Source organism: Meles meles, chromosome 10 (assembly GCF_922984935.1).
Source record: "Meles meles chromosome 10, mMelMel3.1 paternal haplotype, whole genome shotgun sequence".
Lineage (NCBI taxonomy): Eukaryota > Metazoa > Chordata > Mammalia > Carnivora > Mustelidae > Meles > Meles meles.
This window is the reverse complement of record NC_060075.1, coordinates 15,754,879-15,777,295: the sequence shown is the minus strand read 5'-3', so window position 1 is coordinate 15,777,295 and position 22,417 is coordinate 15,754,879. Positions and strand designations below refer to the sequence as shown.

Below are 22,417 nucleotides of genomic sequence, written 5' to 3'. Positions count from 1 at the left end.
GAAGTAAGTTCTAATGTAACTATAAATAAAAAATGTATAAATGGGATAAATTCACAAATTTTTGAAGTTTCTCAAATTGAATTTACAACAATCAATAATATGTTTAAAAGAAACAAACTTAAAATGATTCATGAAAAACAGAAAAATAACTCTGGTTCCAATTCTGAGCAAGCTCTTTCCCCAGGATCATCAGAGTAGGAAAACTAGGGGAGAGTAATGAGAAAACCTGAATGGATTCATGATTGGTGTGGGGGATCCAGATATCTTGAACTGGTTTGTTTGTGAGGTAATACGACAGCTTTTACCTAGAGTAGAAGGCAGACCAATAAGCTGTAAGAGGATAACATAGGAGAGGACCTTAGAGTTCTTTTTGTTATTTCTTCTCTTCTGCTATAGCCTGGAGCAAATACTGTCTGCTCCACACGTGCAGAAACTTAAGACTCAAGTTCAGATGTCTTCATGAATCAAATCAGAGTAGGACTGAAAATGTGCACTTGTGAGAGGCTGAGAAAAACCTAAGTTACTATCTGACCTCTGGCAATTGTTTTCCCCCTTATCCCATTCCAAACTCCAGAGGCTGGGAAATTACACTCTAACAAGTACCTCTTTCTAATGGACTTCCACCCTATAGATAATAGCTGAATTGTGGAATTGTTTTGCAGGGTGAGGAGGCATTGACTGCATTTTCTGGTGCCTGGGGCTCTCCACCCAACAGACCATAAACTCATTCTTGACCTCACTATAGATGACTAGGTTTGGAGTGTGGTGTTCCCTTCCAAGTGACAGACTGATAGCTTAGCCAGTATCCCCAGGGAAAAAAATGTGTTCACAGCCCCAAATTACAAGGCATTTATTTTACCAAAAAACTTCATATCTTAATTAGAGATCTGAACATAAACAGAACAGAGAACCAACAACTTTTTACTTTTTAAGCCAATTAATATATTCAAGGAGATAAGATATTAGCAATGTGAAATGAGAACAAGAATACATCTTTTTAAAAAACAAGCAAAAATAATTATTAGAAAAATGTAAAACAATGCAATCAATGGGATAAACATAGAATAGATACAGACAAAGAAAAAATTATCAGATTGAAGATCAGAATGAGGAACCCTACCACCCAATATGAAGAAGGAAAGGACAGGAAATTTTTTTAAATATGGAGGAAAAACTAAGAGATGTGAAGGATAAAATTGGAATTTCTAGTATTCATATAGTAGGAGTTTCAGGAAAAACGGAAGGGGGGAAAAAAAGGAAATATTTGGGGGAAAAAATCCTTTGGATTGCCAAAGGAAAGAAAAAAAGAAAACCCTTACCCAGACACATTACAGTGAAATTTCAGAATATCAAACATACAGAGAAAATGTTAAAACTTCCTGAGTATAACAAACAAGCCAGTAAGGAAAAAAAATTGAAGAAACAAAAACAAATCAAGGAGAAAACAGGAAAAGAAGAAAGGAGAGAAAATGAATAGATGGGAAAAATAAAAAACAAAGAGTGAGATGGGAGATTTAAACTATTTTACATTAATAATCACAATATATGTAAATAGTCTAAACAAGTCAGTTAAAAGGCAGAGGTTATCGGAATAGATAAAAAGCAAAACCCCACTACATAGATTTTTTAAAAATCCATTTTAAATAAAAAGACACAAATAGGTTAGAAGTAAAAGCTTAAGGAAAAAAGTAAAAGTATAAAAAAGATACACTATGCTGACAGTAATCAAAAGATAGCTGGAGTAACTATTTTAATATCAGCAAAGACTTCAGAGCAAAATGTATTACCAAGCTTGGATAAAGAAGTTTGTTTTATAATAATGAAGAGATTAATCCTAAACATCTATGTACTTAATAACAGAACTCCAAAATACATGACACTTAAATGAAGAGAACTAAAAAGAGAAAGAGAATAGTCTGCAATAATAGTCAAAGATTTTAAAAGCTCTCTCTCAGTACTTGAGATAATAAGTAACAGAAAATCTATAGAAGGTATTTGAACATTACCAATTGCTTGATCTAATCGACATTTATAGAATACATCACCAAAATATAACAAAATGCTATTTTTCAAGTGCACATAGAACATTTAACAAAATTGTCTATGGTCTGAGACATGAAACAAATCTCAATACATTTAATAACATTCTTTATGCAAAGTAGGCTGCCTGATAAAATTAGAATTACATGCTCTACCAACTAAGCTGGCCAGGTACCACTACTGAGAACAATTTTTAAAACTCTAAGTCAAAAGATATATCATGCTGTTTGATAGAAAGACTGAATACATTAAGATATTAATTTTCCCCAAACTGATTGAAAGATTCAATGGAATCCCAGTCAAAATACCAAAAGAAATTGAAAAGTTGATTCTAAAATTTATAGGGAAGTGTAAATAGCATGAAGATAAAAGATTCAATTTACCAAGAAAATATACCAGTTTTTAAATACATATGTACCATATAAAATATCTTCAAAATATATAAAGCAGAAGTTGATAAACTGTAAGAAGACACTGATAAATGCTTCTAATATAGTGGGAAATTTCTTACATGTCCCTTTAAATTATTGAGAAGCCAGGAAAAGCTAGACCTAATTTTGTAAATAGTGTGGGGGATGGGGAGAGAGAGAGACAGAGCAAGAGGAGAGAGATTTGTATCTAATAAAAGGAGACTATACATTTTCACACACACCAGATATTTATAAAAATGGATCAGGTACCATGCCATAAAGCAAATCTCAACAAATTTCAAGAAGTAAAATCATTCTTAATGGACTAATGTACATTGTGAAAATTCAAGGGAAAGATATGTTGTACAATATTTCCTAAACTAATTCAAATATAGAATTCCTGCCTGTCTCTCCCACTTTTTTTTTTCTTCACAGAATGTGTATTAACATACCCAATGGCTTTCTTTCCTAAAGAATTCATCATCACCCTCATAAACATTCTCATTTGTTTTGAGGCTTTTTTCTTAACCCATTGACCTTTACTCAACAGGCTTTGGAAGCTTGCAAAGATGCTGGCTTGGTGAAATCTCTTGGAGTATCCAATTTTAACCGCAGGCAGTTGGAACTCATCTTGAACAAACCAGGACTCAAATATAAGCCAGTCAGCAACCAGGTATAGTTTGCTAGGAGGTGGGAGGTGAGAGGGGGAGTGAGGGGTGGGGTAAGATTCCAATATTTACTTACCAAGAGAACCCTGGACTAGAAGTTAGAAATCTTGTGGTCACTCTACATACATCTCATCATAAGACCCTGAGAACAAGTCTTTTTATTTCTCTCAATTTATGTCTCTTAAAAAAAGATTTGCAAGTTCAGATCCAGACAAAAATAATCCAAAAATACTTTTGAGGAAAAGTAGTGAGGAGAAACTAGATCTGCTAGATACTAAGATATGCAGAGTACTTAAAATTATGTAAGATTAGTGTAAGAACCAACAGATAACCAAATTAATAGAAAATAAGCAATACCTTAAAAACAGGCCCAAGTATAATAAAAACTTAATGTAGAAACAGTAACACAAACTAATGTCAATGGCAAAGAGATGAAATTTTCAGTAAATAGTTTGGAGGAAATGGCTAATTGTATAGAAACAAATCGGATCGTTGCCTCATGTCATACTCCTAGTATCTCTTCAGTCAGGAGTTAAAGATGAAATAGGAAGTCACTTGTGAACACTACAAAATGATTTTAGTTTTCTAGAGCTATAGGTAGAAACGAAGCCATTGGAAAATTATAAAAGAAACTGACATATTTGATAGTATAAAAACAAACTCTAAAAATATTGGAAACAGAATAAAAAATGGATAATTATATTTTTAAATATAATAGAAAGGGGATCATATCCTTATGAATTAAAGCTTAATAAAAATTAATGAAAAAAATCAAAACACTAAAGCTCAACAGAAAAGTGAGCAAAAGAACTGTGAACAGAAATTCGAGAAGACAAATTGCAAGACTAGTAAACATATAAAAAATGTTCAACTGCACTAGTAATTACAAGTATTATTTTGTATTGTATATCAAATTAGCAAAGCTTTTGTTTTATTTTTTAATGTAATGTTCCATATAAGCAAGTGATAAAGTGCCGCTGGCAAGTACAAATTTGTCCGTCCTTACTGGAAAGTTATTTGGCAATAAGTGTCAAGAGCCTTAAAAAATGTTCACAGTCTTATATTCCTAAGAATTTGTCCTTGTGAAAAAGAAAATCTGAAAGCCTTTAGGTGTGTTTGTCATAGCACTGTTTATAAAGGCCAAAAAAAAAATAATAATAATGAAAAGGAAACAACACAAATGTGAAAAATTAGGAGAATATTTAAATTATAAAACTCATATAATGTAAAATCTTAATTAAAGATGTTCTAAAATCATTTTTGAGCAAAAGAACAATGGCCATGATATTAAGGGGAAAAACCAGGATACAAAATGTAATTCAATATTGATGTGAATGTATTATTTAAAAACATGCTTACAAAAAATATTGGAAAGAAATATATCAAAATACTAACTGTAGTTATCTCTGGCTGAGAATTACAGGTGACTTTTGTTTTCTTCTTTACGCTTTTCTATATTTTCCACGTCTTCCGTAGGGCGCATATGTTACCTTTATAATCACAACAAAATTCTGTTACCCACTAGTTAAATGGGGATAAAAGATACTCTCTTCACCCTACTTCATAAAACACTAAGAAGCTACATTTAAAAAACATTCTTTGGGTAAATATTCACGTATTAGAGTTATGGTTGACATGTTTTCTTGATTCATTGTTTTTAGCAACTTGAAACAGTCTTGAGTTCATAACAGAAAGAATGAATTATTACCTATCATGACAATTACCAGCTAAAAGACAGGTGTTGCTGTGTTTAGAAGTATCTCTTCCTATGACACTTAAGCCAACACTATACCATGTGCTCTAAGGAGCCGAGAGCAACAACCCTTGATTTCATAACTGATCTCCATCTATCCCTTTGTTCCTACTCTAACCCTCACTAGCACATCTCCCTCCTGCACCCTACAAGAATAATATTTTGTTATAAAAGGTTAAAATGACACATGTTTCTTCTTACAAATATAGTAAGAAAGATGGTGATTTTTTATCTCAGGATGAAAAATGGAATAAGAATTGACAGTGTGCCTCCTATGCCAAGGAAGAGGAAACTAAATTTCCCACTAGAATAAATCTGAAATATAGTTTGAAAATGTTTATATTTTTTCATAGACTTTATGAACAAGGGCCCATGGAATATGACCTTACTCTATACTCATTCTCAGAGCCTGAGAATTCCAAGCTTCCTTAATACTATCCATGATGTCTATCTAAACAAATGTGTCTCCAGGCTCCATCCCTGGCTTAGTCTCTCTGAAAGCCTTCCTGGTAGACAATTTGTCATGCAGCATTCTCCCAACCTAATTCAAAGTAGACTGTGGATCTCCCTCAGGCCATTTAATCTCACACACCTAACTCTACTAACAAACGAAGGGAGGGAGGTGGGGAGAAAGGAAAGATCTCCAAGTTCTTCAGTTTTTCCTAACCCTATTCATTATGCTGAAATCATGGATTTTCTGATAGGAATCAATAAATACTTTTTGAGTGACTTAATGAAATGGAAAACCCAACACCAATTTTTACAGAAAGACACAGGATGGGGTTAATGTCTTCCTTCACAGGTTCTGTCCAGCTTAACTTCACCTTGTGAGATTTTGATATCTGAAGTTCTGTACTACCAAATAGCGTGGTAAAAGCCCCAGACCTGTCAAGACACTGACATGTGACATCAATTTTACATAGTACGCAAGAAAAAGTAAAGACTGCATCTCCATTGGCCCATCCACAAAGGGCTATACCCTGTCTGAAGCAAGTGTGCTTAGATATGCTTCTCTTTGGAAATGAGCAAGTTCCAGGGCAATGATGACATCAAGGCACTGTGACAACAGAAACCATTACTACCCTCTACCTTAAACTGAACATCCCATGCCAGCATTCCGAACAAGGATTATTCACTGGCCTGAAATGACCACACCAAGCCACAGTCCTGACAAAGCCCCTCCTGTAACGGTCCCCAGCATCAGTAAAACTTCCTAAGATGCTAACTTGGTCCTCTCTGTATCATAACCTTTTCATTCAACAATCATTGAGCACCTGCCTTAGGCCAGGCACTTTCCTAGGTTCTAGGCATGCATAAGTGACAAAAGACAGATAAAGCCCTTCCTCTTGGAACACTCGCTGTCTAGTGGGGAGCACACATTAATCAATCACAAAAGTTATCAATAATTAGAAACTGAAATAAACACTCTGAGAAGAAGGAATATGGTTCTCTGTGAATTCAGAAGCACTGGGATCTTAGTTTATCCACTCCAACCCCCAGCATTTCCCTTACTGGTTGTCCCTTTAGTGATATGGTGTCAAATTTTTACCTGACAACTATCAATCCAAAGATTTATATATTATTTTAAGTTATGTTATTGAATTTCCATGTCAACTCAAAAGCTTTTGTTGAACAGAAGTTTTTAGCATGTTGCCCAACACAACTCTCTCTGTGTCGTCCCAAGCTTCAGTTCACAGATTCAGTCCAGTCACAGATCCAAAATGTGCATACCTATCTGTTTTACTTCTAATTGTAATAACCTTATTACCCATACCTTCTGCCACAAGCTATATGCAGTCCTTTTTAAAAGGTTATAAAACTGTTTGATGTGTATGTAAGCACACACATGTATACATACATATATATACATACATACTTCTACATATTTAATAGGCCAAAGACAAGCAACAGCACACCAATTTGATTAGAAAGAAATCCTTGTGGGAAAATGAAATGTTGTGTTTGGAATGAGCAGGTGGCCATTAAGTTAAGGAACTCATACTTAGTTTCTAAGCAGTGGAATGATATGATATACATGTTTTGGAGAGACCAGTCTACCAATAATAGACAAGATTGGAATTGAACAAATAGGGAGCGATGTTGGAAGTTGGAGAGGGTAAAGGAAGGAAACACTAAGAAGTGTGATTCCTGCCTTATTTTAGTCTGTGTGTTACTTTGTAGAATTATTTAAGAAATGTTCCAAGGGGGAGAAATCCCACAAGTGTTTCTTAGGGTAAGGGAACAGGATTATGTCAGAGGGGAAAAAAAAAAGTTAATCAGATTAGAGAACAGAAAGGAGGCCCACCATGAAGAGGCCCAGTTTACTTTTGCCATTTCATAAGCAGCATCTGCTTGTGCCTTCTAGAAATAAAATTGCCACATACTCACTATTCCAGACAATGAAGATAATAAATATATGCTTCAATTATTTCAATTCAGCCTTGGCTGATTTTAATTTAAAAAGGAAAAAAAAAAAAGAATAGGTCAAAAATTATCATGGTGGTTAAGAAGAAACTTTGAGAAGAACTTTCTGACACAGTATTTTTAGTGCAGGAATCTTGCCAGTAAGATACTAAAGATGAACATAGGCCTGCACAGGGTGGTGTAAGAACTCTTGGCCAAAACGACAAAATTCATCTTTAGATTTCATTTTATACATACTTTACCCCTTGTGAAAATATTCTTAGATGCTTGAGAGCTACAGGGAGAGGGCTTCTGCAACATGTCACTTCTACTTACCAAAACTGTAATCTGAACCTTAAGACTTTTTTTTTTTTTTTTTTTTTTTTTTTTTGGTTACAGAAAATTGTATTTGCTGGAATGGTGACTGTAAATAATTAAGTCTGTTCCCTCAACGTTTTAAACTATGATAACTTTACAAAATTGAATTTGTTCCCCACTCACTTACTTTAGAATTATTCCACAGATGGTGACCTCACTAACCTCGTTTTAATTAATCTCACCAACAAACAATGTAAACTTCCTTGTTAGGAAAAGTATTTAGCATTTGCCTCATTATCCATCATACTCGTAAGTGGGTTTTATTGAAAAACTTTTTAAAAACTGTGTAGACTGCATTCACTACAAGATTTTAATTTTGTGTTCTGTTCTCCAATGCAACCATGCAGGTTGAGTGCCATCCATATTTCACCCAGCCAAAACTCTTAAAATTTTGCCAACAACATGATATTGTCATTATTGCATACAGCCCTCTGGGTACCTCTAGGAATCCAAGCTGGTAAGCAATGCTGTATGTCTCTTCAGCAGTGTTTCCTTTGGTGTAGAGTATGAGACTAATGTGAATTACTTGTGAATTACTTGATTGGCATAACTATACGGCTCTGTGATTTTAAGAAAGTAACTTAATCTCTCTAAGCCATTCTCTGTATATACAAGTTGGAGCTAATAAAACCTTCCTCACAATGTGGTATAAGAATTGATTATACTGTATGTATAAAATTATGTAACAGTGCCCAAAATATAGGAAATGTTCAGTAAATATTAGTTTAGGTATTATTATTTGACGCAGAGTCTCCATGACCATATCCTCAAAATTTAGGATTTTTTGATCTCTGGATTCAAAGGCAGCACTTGTGATGTGATGTGTTCCACAGACTTAAGTAGAAATTTTGTACATGAAGATGACACTACGAGTTGCATGTAACTCTGTTTCTTCCACTTTGGTTTTCTGCCTTCCCCTGTGCCTACTTCCAAGTCAGTTCTCTGAGATCCATCAAAGAAATACATTTACCCTCTGAAAGAGACACCTCTACAGTTTGCCTCTCTTGATATTCTCATGCTAAAAGCAGCTCTTCACTGAGTGCTTTGCTCCCAGACAAATTGGTGACAGAGACCTAAAGTGTCTTGGTAGGGGACCAGATGGATGGGGAGACAAAGGAGGAGGGTGATTGAGGATGATGTTCTCATTACTTGAGCTAAATATGATGCAGGTTTCGATTTTTTTTTTTTTTCAAGGGTGAACGTATCCTCCCCACCTTTGCTAAAGGATGAACTTCTAAACGCACTGGGAAAAAAGTACAATAAGACAGCAGCTCAAGTTGTTTTACGTTTCAACATCCAGAGAGGAGTGGTTGTTATTCCTAAAAGCTTTAACCCTGGAAGGATTAAAGAAAACTTTCAAGTAAGAGAACTGCTTCTAGAAATGTAGAAAGTGGAGTTGTTTGGTTTTTTTTGAGAACTTTCTGTTCATATTAACAAGAAACTTGTAATGCCTTCATATTTTATTTTATATCTGCTCCCCAACCCACACTCTGTAGATGTGAATTAACTTTAGCTGAAACTGAGACAGTTCCCAGCACTTTGGGGATTGCTTTACCACTTGTATATGACCTAGCTCCCTTATTTCTTCTGTTTCCTTACCTATTGACTCTTGGTACTACCTACTCACTTCTCCACCAGCACAGCAGGAATGGAAGGTATAAAATTTGAAATTTATAATAGTAAACTTTCCACCTTCTTAATGTCCCTGGTAAAAGTTAGGGACAAATTTGGAAATTATTGAAAAGGATCGTTAGACTTCAAGAATGCTCACTGCCTTTATTTCCTCTATAAATAATCTGTATCAGCATCGTAACTTACAGGTGAGAAGAAGCCACTAGACAAGGGAGTGATTAGTTTACTCTGCTAGTACTCAAGGTTAAACTGCTAGGTAAATACAGCCATAGAAAAGTACCATGCAAAATTAATCAATTACTCATCAGTTAATAATCTCAAAATATAAGTTGTTTTGTCTCAATTTATAAGTTTAATAATCTCAGTATTTAATAAATTTTACTAAATAAATAAATAAGTAGTTTAATAAGTTTACTAATAATAAATTTAATAATCTCAATAAGTAAGTTGATAAAAATGAGACAAGATTTATCCCCTCAAATAGGAAAATAATCAGAATATTGAGTGTATATAAAAACAGACACTTTCATATATTCCTGTTAAAAATACTAATTGGTATATGATTTGAAGTAGCAGGATGTCACTTTTCCAGATCTATCAAAATTCAAGCCCACATTTCCATTTGACCCAACAATCTTGATACTATATTTACACATTCATGCACACATATACGGATATTTACTACAGCATGATTTATTACTTTTTTAAAAAACCGGAAACAATCATTAGTAGAATGTAAAACAAATTATAGTACATTTGTACAATGAAATATTATAATATAGCCTTTTAAAAATAATAGAGTGAAAATTTAAGTACTGCCATGGGAAGATATTCATGATATTAGACAATTTATCTTCAGAGTTTTTGCTACCGCATGACAGAATGCAACTGAAACTTACCAAAGGGAGACATGATTTATTGGGCCACATAACTGGAAAGTGCATGGATAAATCAGGCATGACTGGGCAGGAGTACACAAATGATTTATGAAAGGACTGAGCTCCCTTCCTCCCTCTACACTACCACCACCCAACCTTCTCTGTCTCCACATGGTGACACAACATGTCAACATGACAGTTCTAGGCTAATCTATAACTCATAATCAGTGAAGATGATCACAGGTTAAGGCTCCTATAAGGATCTCTATCAATCCTTGATTGTCCCTTTGTGGGGCATGCACCACTCCCATATTAATCACCGTATCTAGTGAGTAAAATACTTTGATTGGCCCCTTGGGCTACCTCCCTAATCCTGTACTAGAAATGGATTCATGTGACAAACAGCCCTACTAGGTGATGGAAGAGAATTTCATAAAAGGAAAAAGGGGATTCTGTTATTAGCAAAAAGACAAAAGAATGATAAATAGTTATATCACTACTGACAGCATTTTAACATGTAAGAAAATACCTCTTACCAAAAGGGGTTGATGCTGTTTTCAACCATCTTAAAAGAATAAGATGTCTAGATGGCTAATGTGTTAGTTCATCAAAAATTAAAACAAGTCTTGGGGCGCCTGGGTGGCTCAGTGGATTAAGCCACTGCCTTTGGCTCAGGTCATGATCTCAGGGTCCTGGGATCAAGCCCCGCATCGGGCTCTCTGCTCCGCAGGGAGCCTGCTTCCTCCTCTCTCTCTAACTGCCTCTCTGCCTACTTGTGATCTCTCTCTCTGTCAAATAAATAAATAAAATCTTTAAAAAAAAAAATTAAAACAAGTCTTGATGCACCAGAAACAAATATTTTCATGGATTCAAAAGTTTATTATTCAGAAAATGAGAGTGGTTACTAGTGGTCTGTGCAATGGAAGATTAAAGCCTTTGGACTTTATGTTATTTAGTGAATCACAATTTTGTAGTAAAAGTACTATCATTCTCTTTAAAAATTTTATTGCAACTATTTCTGTTATAGCTGATATATTTCCATAACCCTAATAATAAGGAAATGGAGTTCAGAGGTTCACATACCACAAGAAAATATGAAAGAGATACAGACCTACAAGGAAAATGGCAGTGGAAATCACAGCCAATTTCCACTCTATAGTGTTTATACTTGCCCTGTAACTAGAAATTTTGTTGGGTAGTACAACAAAAATTGACAAAATAGAAAATTATTCTCTTTTAAAACTGAGGTAAAGTAATATTTTAAAAGAATGGGAAATAACCACAGAACATAAAGGGAAAAGGGAAAATTAAATGTTTACAATAAAAGAAGAAAAAGTTATAGAAATAAAAATCATGTAATAAAAAGTTAAATCATAAATTAAAAACAAAAACTATATCAAATTAAAGAATGAAGAAAAATTAAAAAGCAGGATATTTTAAACATTAAACAACAAGAAATCAAATTTTACCACCCACCATCTGCCTTGTTGCCATCATCCACTGACCCCTATTCCTTGAAGGTTTTATCTCTTGATTCACTATCCCTCTCTCTGAAACTACTCCCGTCACACTCTTAGTGAATTCAAGATACATATGGATAGTCCTTCCAATAACATGGCCTGATAGTTCTCTAACCTCCTCGCCCACAATGATCTCATCCTATATGTTCCAGCTACTAGTTCCCATTGTTATTCCTTGGGAACTGCAGTTACTAATACCTAATAACTCCTTCATACCCCTCAAAAATACCCCTCTTTCTCCTGCATTATCTCTCCACTGCATAACTCCTATCAACATACAAATATGCTGTGATCTCAAGTCTTGGAAGGTGTATTCCAATCTAGACTCATGTTCCTCTACAGCTATTATCCAGTTCTTTCTGTTTAGAGCAAACCCTTAAAAGAGAATTCTATTCTCACTACCTATAAGTCTCTTTCCCCCATTCTCCCTTAAACCCATTGAAACCAAGCTTTGTAAAGTTCACCAATGACTTCCACCTTGCTAGATCCTATAATCACTTCTCTGTCCTTGTCTTAGATCTTTCAACAGCATTTAATACAGTTAACACTTTCTCTTTCTTGAAATCTCTACTATAAGAGAAGCAGATTGGGGGTTGGGGGGAGCAGAATATCAGGAACTAAGTTTGTGAGATCCTGAATAAGTGAGTAACTTTGGATAATTTTGGTCATAAAAAAATGAAAACCAATCCACATAAAATAAAGAAAAACATTGCATAGAAAGAATGGAGGGAGAATTTGGAAGTTTACCTTAAAATGAAAACTGAAGGGGTGCCTGAGTGGCTCTGTCAGTTGAGCATCCAACTCTTGATCTCAGCTCATGAGTTCTTGATCTCAGGGTCATGAGTTCAAGCCCTATGTTGGGCTCTATGTTGGGTGTGGAGCCTACTTAAAAGAAATTAAAACAGAAAATTATGAAATAATTTTAATTATTTCATATTCAACAAAATTTAAGTTACAATTGTATATGTGTACTAAATCTTAGAAGAAATTTTAAAATATGCTTGACAAAATTAAGTGATAACAGAATGTGGCATTCTCTACTTCCCAAAGGTTTTTGTTAGTGATCATAAAAAGAATAATTATGATAAAGTTTCACAGGACTTCATCTGAAGATTATATATAGTTTGATTTTTTTTCCAAATAACACTCTTTTGATGTATCAACTAGACTTTAACTGCATCAGATTCCTACTTGAAAAACATTTTGCCTGTAATTAAAGCAAACTAAGATCACCTTCACTGATTTCATGAAATCCTGCCTCTTTGCCAAGATTTGCAACTTCACTTTATATTATATATTCACTGAAGACAGAAAATGACTCACCAACACTCAAAAAGTGGACCTAATGTTAAGCAAAAAGAAAGTTTGAGTAAGGATTTATTTTATAAGTCATTGGCCATTCATGGCTATTTTTATGTAATGCAGACTTTTGATTCATGACACAATCTCATAAGCTCAATACTTGGATAATAATCAAAGAAAAGCATTCCCTGAAAAGAGCACTTGGAATCAATCCATGGGGGTATGAATAGGTAAATCATGTTACAGCTATACTATGAATGTGATGATTAAATTAAAGTCAGTCTATCTATTTTGATAGAAAAGATCACCGAGACATATTATGTGAATGAAAGTAAGTTACAGAATAATAAAGATATGATACAATTATTGTATTTTGCTCTTAGTGTGTTGGATGTTTGGAAGGAATATTTGGGAAGAAGAAAAATACTGGAGTGGTGGGTAACAAGAGGACCTTTCATTTCTTATTCCATGCATGTCCATATACTTCTGTAGTGTTTTAATTCTCACAAAAAAGCATATATTTATGTATCACTTATATAATTAAAATTTCTAAATATAAATTATTGAAATAAAATTTAAGGGATATTGAACAATGAAGAGAAGATCATTATAAATAAACCAAATGTTAAAAATGTAAATAAGCTAAAATAAAATATTAAAATGTTAATAAAGGGCAATTATAAAACCAGAGTATAAAATGTACAAGCTAAGAAAAAATAAAACAATGAAAATACAATAGATTTAAAAGGTAGAAGATATATTAAAAATAATGAGAGAAAAGATTAAGAGGATAAAACAAAGCAAATTAAGTTAAAAATATGCATAAGCAAACTTAGAGACTAGGGAATGTTTTTAAAAACAAGTGCACAAAGGCCATAGTCCAAAGTCAAAAGTTTAGCATCTTATCCAGCAACAATAAACAATTCCTCACTCTTGGTATTGTAGATGTCCTGAACATAGGTTGTTATAGGTTATTTGGAATGTCCTGCAAGATAGCCCCAGCAGGAATATCTCAAAGACAGAGAGCAAAACAGAGCCCTGACTCTGCATGGGGATATGGCTCCCCAGCACCAGCCTAACTTCTCTCACATTTGCAGATATTTGTAATTTTTTTTTATTTTTTACTTATTATTTATTTTTAAATGTATTTAAATTCAATTAACCAACATATAGTACATAATTTATATTCATAAATTTTTGACATGAAAATCTTTTCTGTGTCTGTCACTAATTACAGAGCTTCAACATAAATGAAGAATTAAAACAAAATACCTGACAACTGAAAGAAACAAACTATTATTTTTTGTATCAATTTTTTATTTACATTCTAATTGGTTAACATACAGTATAATATTGGTTTCAGGAGTAGAATTTAGGGACTCATCACTCATATAACACCCAGTGTTTATTACAAAAAGTGCCCTCATTAATGCCCATCACCCATTTAGCCCATCCCCACCCCCTCCCGTCCAGCAACTTTGTTCTCTATGGTTAAGAGTCTCTTATGGTTTAGTTCCCTCTCTCTTTTTCTTTTCCATCCCCTATGCTCACCTATTTTGTTTCTTAAATTCCACATATGAGTAAAATCATCTGGTATTTGTCTTTCTCTAACTTATTTTGCTTTGCATAATATTTTCTAGCTCCATACATGTTATCGCAAATGGAGAGATTTCACTGTTAATTATGGCCGAGTAATATTCCATTGTATATATATATCACATCTTCTCTTTCCATTCGTCAGCTGGTGGACATATGTGCTCCTTCCATAATTTGGCTATTGTTGATAATCCTGCTATAAACATCTGTATGCATGTATCCCTTCAAATCACTATTTTTGTATCCTTTAGGTAAATATCTAAGAGTGCAATTGCTGGATCATAGGGTAATTCTGTTTTTAACTTTTTGAGGAACCCCCATGCTGTTTTCCATGGCTGTGTTGAGTGGCTGTACTACCAGCTTGCATTCCCACAAACAGTACAAGAAGGTTTCCCTTTCTCCATATTCTTGCCAACACCTGTTGTTTCCTGTGTTGTTCATTTTAGTCATTCTGACAGATATGAAGTGGTATCTCATCATAGTTTTTATTTGTATTTCCCTGATGATAGAACGATGTTGAGCATCTTTTCATGTGTCTGTTGGCCATCTGGATGTCTTCTTTGGAAAAATGTCATTCATGGCTTCTGCCCATTTTTTAACTGGATTATTTGTTTTTTAGGCGTCAAGGCCTTTATATATTTTGGATACTAACCCTTTATCATATATGTCATTTGCAAATATCTTCCTCCATTTCATAGGCTGCCTTTTAGTTTTATTGTTTCCTTCGACGTGCAGAAGCTTTTTATTTTTATAAAGTCTAATCGTTCATTTTTGCTTTTGTTTCCCTTGCCTCTGGCAACATGTTTCAAAGAAGTTGATATGGCCAATGTCAGAAATGTTACTACCTGTGTTCTAAGATTTTGATGGTTTCCTGTCTCACAGTTAGGTCTTTCATCCATTTTGAATTTGTTTTGTGTATGGCGTAAGAAAGTAGTCCAACAAAACACCATTTGTTAAAGAGGTGCTCTTTTTCCATTGGATATTCCTTCCTGCTTTGTTGAAGATTAGTTGACCATATAGTTGTGGGTTCATTTCTGTGCTTTCTATTCTGTTTCATTGATTTATGCATCTATTTTTATGCCAGTACCATACTGTCTTGATTACTACAGCCTTGTAATATAATTTGAAGTCCCGAATTATGATGTTCCTAGCTTTGTTTTTGTTTTTCAAGACTGCTTTGGCTATTTGGGGTCTTTTTTTTTTTTTTTTAAATATGGGGTCTTTTGTGGTTTCATACAAATTTAAGTATTTTTTGTTCCAGCTCTGTGAAAAATTGTATATTAATAGGGATTGCATTGAATGTATCGATTGCTTTGGGTGGATTTAACATTTTAATAATATTACTTTTTCCAATTCATGAACATGGAATGTTCTTCCATTTCTTTGTGTCATCTTCAACTTTTTTCCTAAGTGTTCTCTAGTTTTCAGAATACAGTTCTTTTCCTTGTTTGGTTAGGGTTATTCCTAGGTATTTTAAGAATTTATTTATTTATTTGACAGACAGAAATCACAAGTAGGCAGAGAGGCAGGCAGAGAGAGAGGAGGAAGCAGGTTCCCTGCTGAGCAGAGAGCCCGATGTGGGGCTCAATCCCAGGACCCCGGGATCATGACCTGAGCCGAAGGCAGAGGCTTTAACCCACTGAGCCACCCAGGCGGCCCCTAGGTATGGTTTTTGATGCAATTGTAAATGGGATTGATTCCTTGATTTCTCTTTCTGCTGCTTCATTATTGGTGTATAATGCTGCAATAGATTTCTGGGGAGCCTGGATGGCTCAGTCGGTTAAGCAGCCAACTCTTGGTTTTGGCTCAGGTCATGATCTCAGGGTTCTGACATCGAGCCCTGCATTGGGCTCCTCACTCAGTCTGCTTATCCCTCTCCCTCTGCTCTTCCCCCACTAACACACTCTCTCTTTTAAATAAAATCTTAAAAGGAAAATAAAGTAATAAGAAAAAAGAAAACTAACAGATTTCTGAACATTGATTTTATAGCCTGCAACTGCTGAATTAGTGTACCAGTTCTAGCAATATTTTGGTGGAGTCTTTTGGGTTTTCTACACAGAGTATCATGTTGTCTGTGAATAGTGAAAGTTTGATATCTTCCTTGACAGTTTGGGTGTCTTTTTATTCCTTTTTGTTGTCTGATTGCTGAGGCTAGGACTTCCACTACTATGTTAAATAACAGTGATGAGAGTGGACATCCCTGTCTTTGTTCCTAACTGTAGAGGAAAAGCTCTCAGTTTTTCCCCATTGAGGATGATATTAACTGTGGGGTTTTTGTATATAGCCTTTATGATATTGAGGTGTATGTTCCCTCTATCCCTACTTTGTATGTTCCCTCTGTCCCTACTTTGTTGAGGGGTTTTTTTTTAGAAATGGGTGCTGTACTTTGTCAAATGCTTTTTCTGCTTCTATCGAAAGGATCATATGGTTCTTATCCTTTCTTTTATTAATATGGTATGTCATGCTGATTGACTTGTGAATATTGAACTACCCTTGCAGCCCAGGAATAAATCCCACTTGGTCATCATGAATAATTCTTTTGAACATGTTCATAAAAAAAAAAAGGATGCTTATAAATTTTTGAAGGGCTCCTGCTGCTGGCCCCATTCCCCGATCCCAGGCTTGACCCACTCTCTACCTTCAGTAATGTCTTTTCCTTCTGTTATTTCAGATCTTTGACTTTTCTCTCACTGAAGAAGAAATGAAGGACATTGAGGCCTTGAATAAAAATGTCCGCTTCGTGGAGATGCTCATGTGAGTATGGAGGGACCATTCATCAAGTACTTCCCAGTGGTATTGGATTATCCTAGGTCCATAGAAATCTCAAGGATAAAGGCCAGTGGGCAGCATGCTCTGAACATTAAACAGGTCCAGGTAAATTACATTTATTCTAGGAAGTTCCTACAAGGTACAGTTTTATTTAAAAGATCTCTGACATTTATGACATCCCATGACTTAGGTTAGGGAATGACAAGCTAAATCACTTGATGAGAATTCAGTCACAGTGTATATATATATATTAATACAAATATAGAACCTATCTATTTTTTCCTAAAAATCAAAGTGATGAACAATTTAGAGCAAAATTATCAACAAAAAAGAAAGAGACATGGGAGCATAGTAGAAAGAGTACCACATTAGAAGCTAAGAACATAAGGTTTTAGGCAAATGCCTGCCTGTAAGATGTGTAGCTTCTAACCCCACCTATTAGCTGACTTCCCACAAGCAAAACTCCTTACGCTCCCTCAAAATGTTGCTAAATTCAGCTAATCTACTGAAGTAGCCCTTTATTCTCTAAATAGTACAGGGCCTTTAAAATAACAGAAGACTGGGGGCGCCTGGGTGGCTCAGTGGGTTAAGGCCTCTGCCTTCGGCTCAGGTCATGATCCCAGGGTCCTGGGATCGAGCCCCGCATCGGGCTCTCTGCTTGGCTGGGAGCCTGCTTCCTCCTCTCTCTCTCTCTGCCTGCCTCTCTGCCTACTTGTAATCTCTATCTGTCAAATGAATAAATCTTAAAAAAAAAAAATAACAAAAGACTACAGTTCATACATATATGATTATCATATATATATGTATGTATACACATTTTTTCTTTTTTTCATTATTATTTCCAGTTCTTGAAATCACCTGGATAGTAATCTGTTTGTAATCTAAGTGAGCGTTTGGAAAATGCTCATTAGGGTAGTTCATACAGTTTGAACACTTATCTTACTGGTCCCCTATTTCTAATGAGTCAGAAAGTAAACTGACTATGCTAATATCAAATTTCTGAACCAATTTCTGAATTAATACAACAGCCTCCTAATGTGAATTTTCCAAGGAAAAACACTATTTGGCATCAAAAGGGACCACCTAGCCTTGGGAACAAAAAGGTAAACACAAACACAGACCTAACCAAATACTTATTAGTTAATTAATAGCTCTTGAAGATGAACTATTTCTATTGAATAAATATCATTAAATTAAGAGATAATAAGAGAGAGCCAATCCACCAATATATTGTTGTTGTTGTTGTTGTTGTTGTTGTTGTTAAGATTTTATTTATTTGACAGAGAGATCACAAGTAGGCAGAGAGGCAGGCAGGGGGTGGGGGGGAAGCAGGCTCCCTCAGCAGAGAACCCCATGCGGGGCTCAATCCCAGGACCCTGGGATCATGACCTGAGCCGAAGGCAGAGGCTTTAACCCACTGAGCCACCCAGGCACCCCTAGTTTGACATTTGACGTATTTAATACCTAATTCCCACAACACTGGGAAAATAACTCATGAAATAACTAGAAAAATCAGCAAGGAGAAACAAACAGTAGGCCTTCAAAAAACTGAACCATTTAGGGATGCTAGGCCATGATTCTTCTCTGTGTTTCATCCAGTTGATCTTTGACATTGAAGAGCTTTTATTTATTTTATATTTTAACTTAAAGCTCATAGTACTTACAGAGAACTGAATCTTAGACATGGTCCATGGCGGCACAATACACGCCAATTCTTTTTTATTGATTGTTCCATCACTGTTGTGTAAGGAATAGGTTCATTATCATCATCGTTATTGTGGAAACTTACTTCACTGATCACCTTTCTAGGTCTCAAATTTTCAGTTCTCAGGAGGTCCAGTGAGAAGGGCAGGTAATAACTCTGAGAAGAGAGTGGTACTGATGGGTAATAGAAATTTAAAGAGAAATGTTTATTTCTCTTTATAGTTAGATATATATAGTTAATAGATAATATATAGTTAGATATATATAGATATAGATATCTATAGAAAAGATAGCAGAGGCAATATCCGAAGACAAATAACTCATGAATGTGAGTCCTGCCATTGGCAGGCTGAGGTCCTTACTTGAGCAGTTATAATGTGGATTTTAATATGGAAGGCAGCCTGTGTCAAAACAGCAGAGGAGAAGAAGGAATTGAGAAGATGCATGAAAAACTACAGGCAGGCATTACTCATCTCCTGTGCTCTTTTTCTGAGCAAAGTGTTGAGGGGGAGGCAGCCAGCCTTGCAACACACACACACACACACACACACACACACACACACACGTGCACATGCACTTACCCAGGGCTTCAGTAAAAGATGCTGGCTTGAGGGAAAACAGAGGAACAGAGAGGAAATGAATAAGGGAGAGAGGGAGGGGTCAGTGAAATTGTCGAAGGAGATTAGTAACACACACAGCTGTGCAGTGTTTGCAGTGAACGTTTTCCCTTTGGGGAATTGTTTTGACAGGTGGTGTGATCATCCTGAATACCCATTTCATGATGAATACTGACTTCAGAATGCTCCTGAACTGATTTTCCCCTCCCATGAATGTCAGAACTTTGGGCTGGGTAGTTCCTCCCGATGAAGAAATTTTTAAAGTTTTACTATCTTTAGATAAAGTGGTGATGTTAACATGCTTCAGTTTTGTGCAGAGTAAATGACTTTGGCTTAGGTATATGAAGAAAAAAATATGTTTAATTCTGTTGAAATAATTATTTGGAAACTATAAGCTAATATTTTATTGGATTAAGGTCTTCTGGTTTCCAGACCAAAAAAAAAATAATAATAATTGGGCTTTAGAAAAGATAGCAGAGGCAATATCCGAAGACAAATAACTCATGAATGTGAGTCCTGCCATTGGCAGGCTGAGGTCCTTACTTGAGCAGTTAACAGTACAACAAAGAGGGCGGTAAGCTAGTGCATGCACGTGCTGTCAGTGACTTTGATGATTTGGACCATTGACTGTAACACAGACACAGCCAAGATTAGATCCTCACGAGCATTATTAACAAGGAAGTGATTTGTTACACCTTGTGCAAAGAGAGAGCTGCGCTTAGAAAAGTCTTAAAATAGAGCTAATTAAACACCACAGTGGTCAGCAAAGACATAATGATTTGGTTTTTGTTTGTTTCCACCCAGTGTGTGTTCATTTAGCTTTTGAGAGATGGCTAATTGTTGGTTCTCTCTTGCATGCTTTCAAGGGCCTGAGAATGAACATAACTGGTGAACCATTTTCCACTGTCTATCACTCTTGCCCTACTGATCATATATCCACCATTATGTGAAGTAGCTTGAGACAATCAACAGACACAAAGAAAACCCTGAATCATAAAAAAAAAAAAAAGAATTCAAAGATGACTATTTTTTAAAATAGCCTCCATGCTGGGAAACCAGAACTCATGACCCTGAGATCAAGACCTGAACTGAAATCAAGAGTCAGATGTTTAACTGACGGAGCCACCCAGGTGCCCCCAAAGATGACTATTTTAGAAGAAGGCATTTAAAAAGGAAGCCAGTCCCTGGCTGGCTCACTCAGTAGAAATATGACTCTTAATCTTGGGGTTGTGAGTTCAAGCCCTGTGTTGGGTACAGAGATTACTTAAAAATAAAATCATTAAAAAAATAAAGTTAAAATTAAAAAGAGACTTCATAAAATTATTATACTTAGGACTTTGAAAGTGTCATTGGGATAACTATGTGAGTTTCAAGAAAGTAGCAAATTTGAAAGAGCTCTGGTAGTTTTACTGTATGTAAATTTTTAATTTTTGAAAAAGAAGGTTATTAGAATTCTGCAATAGAGATATACCAATTGTCAATGCAACTAGAGCAATGTGTTTTTTCATTCATATTAAGTCACTCTCATAGGGCAAGAGAGTTCTTCTAAAATTTTGTCTTTCCAAGACCAATTGCTTACAGATAATCTTCAGTGACCTGAAAGTATATACTTCTGAGAAATCAGCACTTTAATTTGATCTCTGCTCACTGTATCCACTGATTCTAATGTAACGCTGTTCTCTGGAAAATACTTTGTTTACCAGAAATAATAAAGTGTGATGATTTATTGAACCACATGAATCTCCATTTTGTTGCTAAAGACAGGGAAAGAGAAGAATCATATGAATTCAATTCAACTAAAAGACTTTTGATTCAGTTCTTACTGTACATTTAGCATTGGGAAAAGGGAAGAAAAAGGGGTATCATAGTATAAGAACAGAAACTTAAGCCCTATTCCCTGTTATCAAACTTCTTCAAAATATTTCAGGAGGCTGGTGTGGAGGAGCAACCATACCTTTTAAACCATTTTTAAAAGACAGGCACTTGGAAAGAGTCCTACCATTTCTCAGGGGAAAAAATAGTTGTAAAGATTAGAGGAGGGGAACCCAATCTTAGTTGTACAGAGATGAGGGGGAAAGAGTTGAAGACAGAAAACAGGAAATCCAGGAAAGAGTAACAGTCTGATATGAGCTTCTGCAGGCCACCTTTCCCTCTGCTCTTACCCCTCACAAGTTTCCCATCTATTTTGGGATGAATTATGTCCTCCCCACCAAATTCAATGCTTAAAGTCCTAGCCCTTAGCACCTCAGAATGTGACCTTATTTGGAAATAGGGTCACTGCAGGTCATTGCATATGTAATTCATTAAGATGAGCTCATAATGGAGTAGGGTGGCTCCTAATCCAGTAAGACTGGTGCTTTATAAAAAGAGAAAATTTGGACACAAACAACATACAAGGAGAACACCATGTACAGATCAATACAAAGATTACAATGATGCTTTATTTGTTCCTTATATAGAACAGCAACAAATATAAAGTAACTCATTGATAATAATGCAATAATAGTAGAAGAATGTAATACCCTACTTACATCAATGGATAGGTCATCTAAGCAGACAATCAACAAGGAAATAATGGCTTTGAATGACACACTGGACCAAAGAGGCTTACCAGATATATTTGGAACACTCTCTCCTAAAGCAGCAAAATACACATTCTTTTCAAGTGCACATGGGATATTCTCCAGAATAGGTCATGTACTAGGTCACAAATCAGGTCTTAACGAGTACAAAAAGATTAGGATCAT

General features: G+C 35.3%; 1 protein-coding gene across 1 annotated transcript in view; it reads left to right on the top strand.

Moving 5' to 3' along the window:
• Positions 1–21,401, top strand: part of AKR1D1 (aldo-keto reductase family 1 member D1) — a 43,625-nt gene extending 22,224 nt beyond the window's left edge. Inside the window, exons 5-9 of the mRNA XM_046020021.1 lie at positions 3,001–3,123; positions 8,000–8,109; positions 8,847–9,012; positions 17,252–17,334; positions 19,803–21,401. Of these exons, the coding sequence (XP_045875977.1) occupies positions 3,001–3,123; positions 8,000–8,109; positions 8,847–9,012; positions 17,252–17,334; positions 19,803–19,845 (525 nt within the window). The 3' untranslated portion in view covers positions 19,846–21,401. The remainder of the gene's footprint in view (positions 1–3,000; positions 3,124–7,999; positions 8,110–8,846; positions 9,013–17,251; positions 17,335–19,802) is intronic.
• The last annotated feature ends 1,016 nt before the right edge of the window (positions 21,402–22,417 follow it).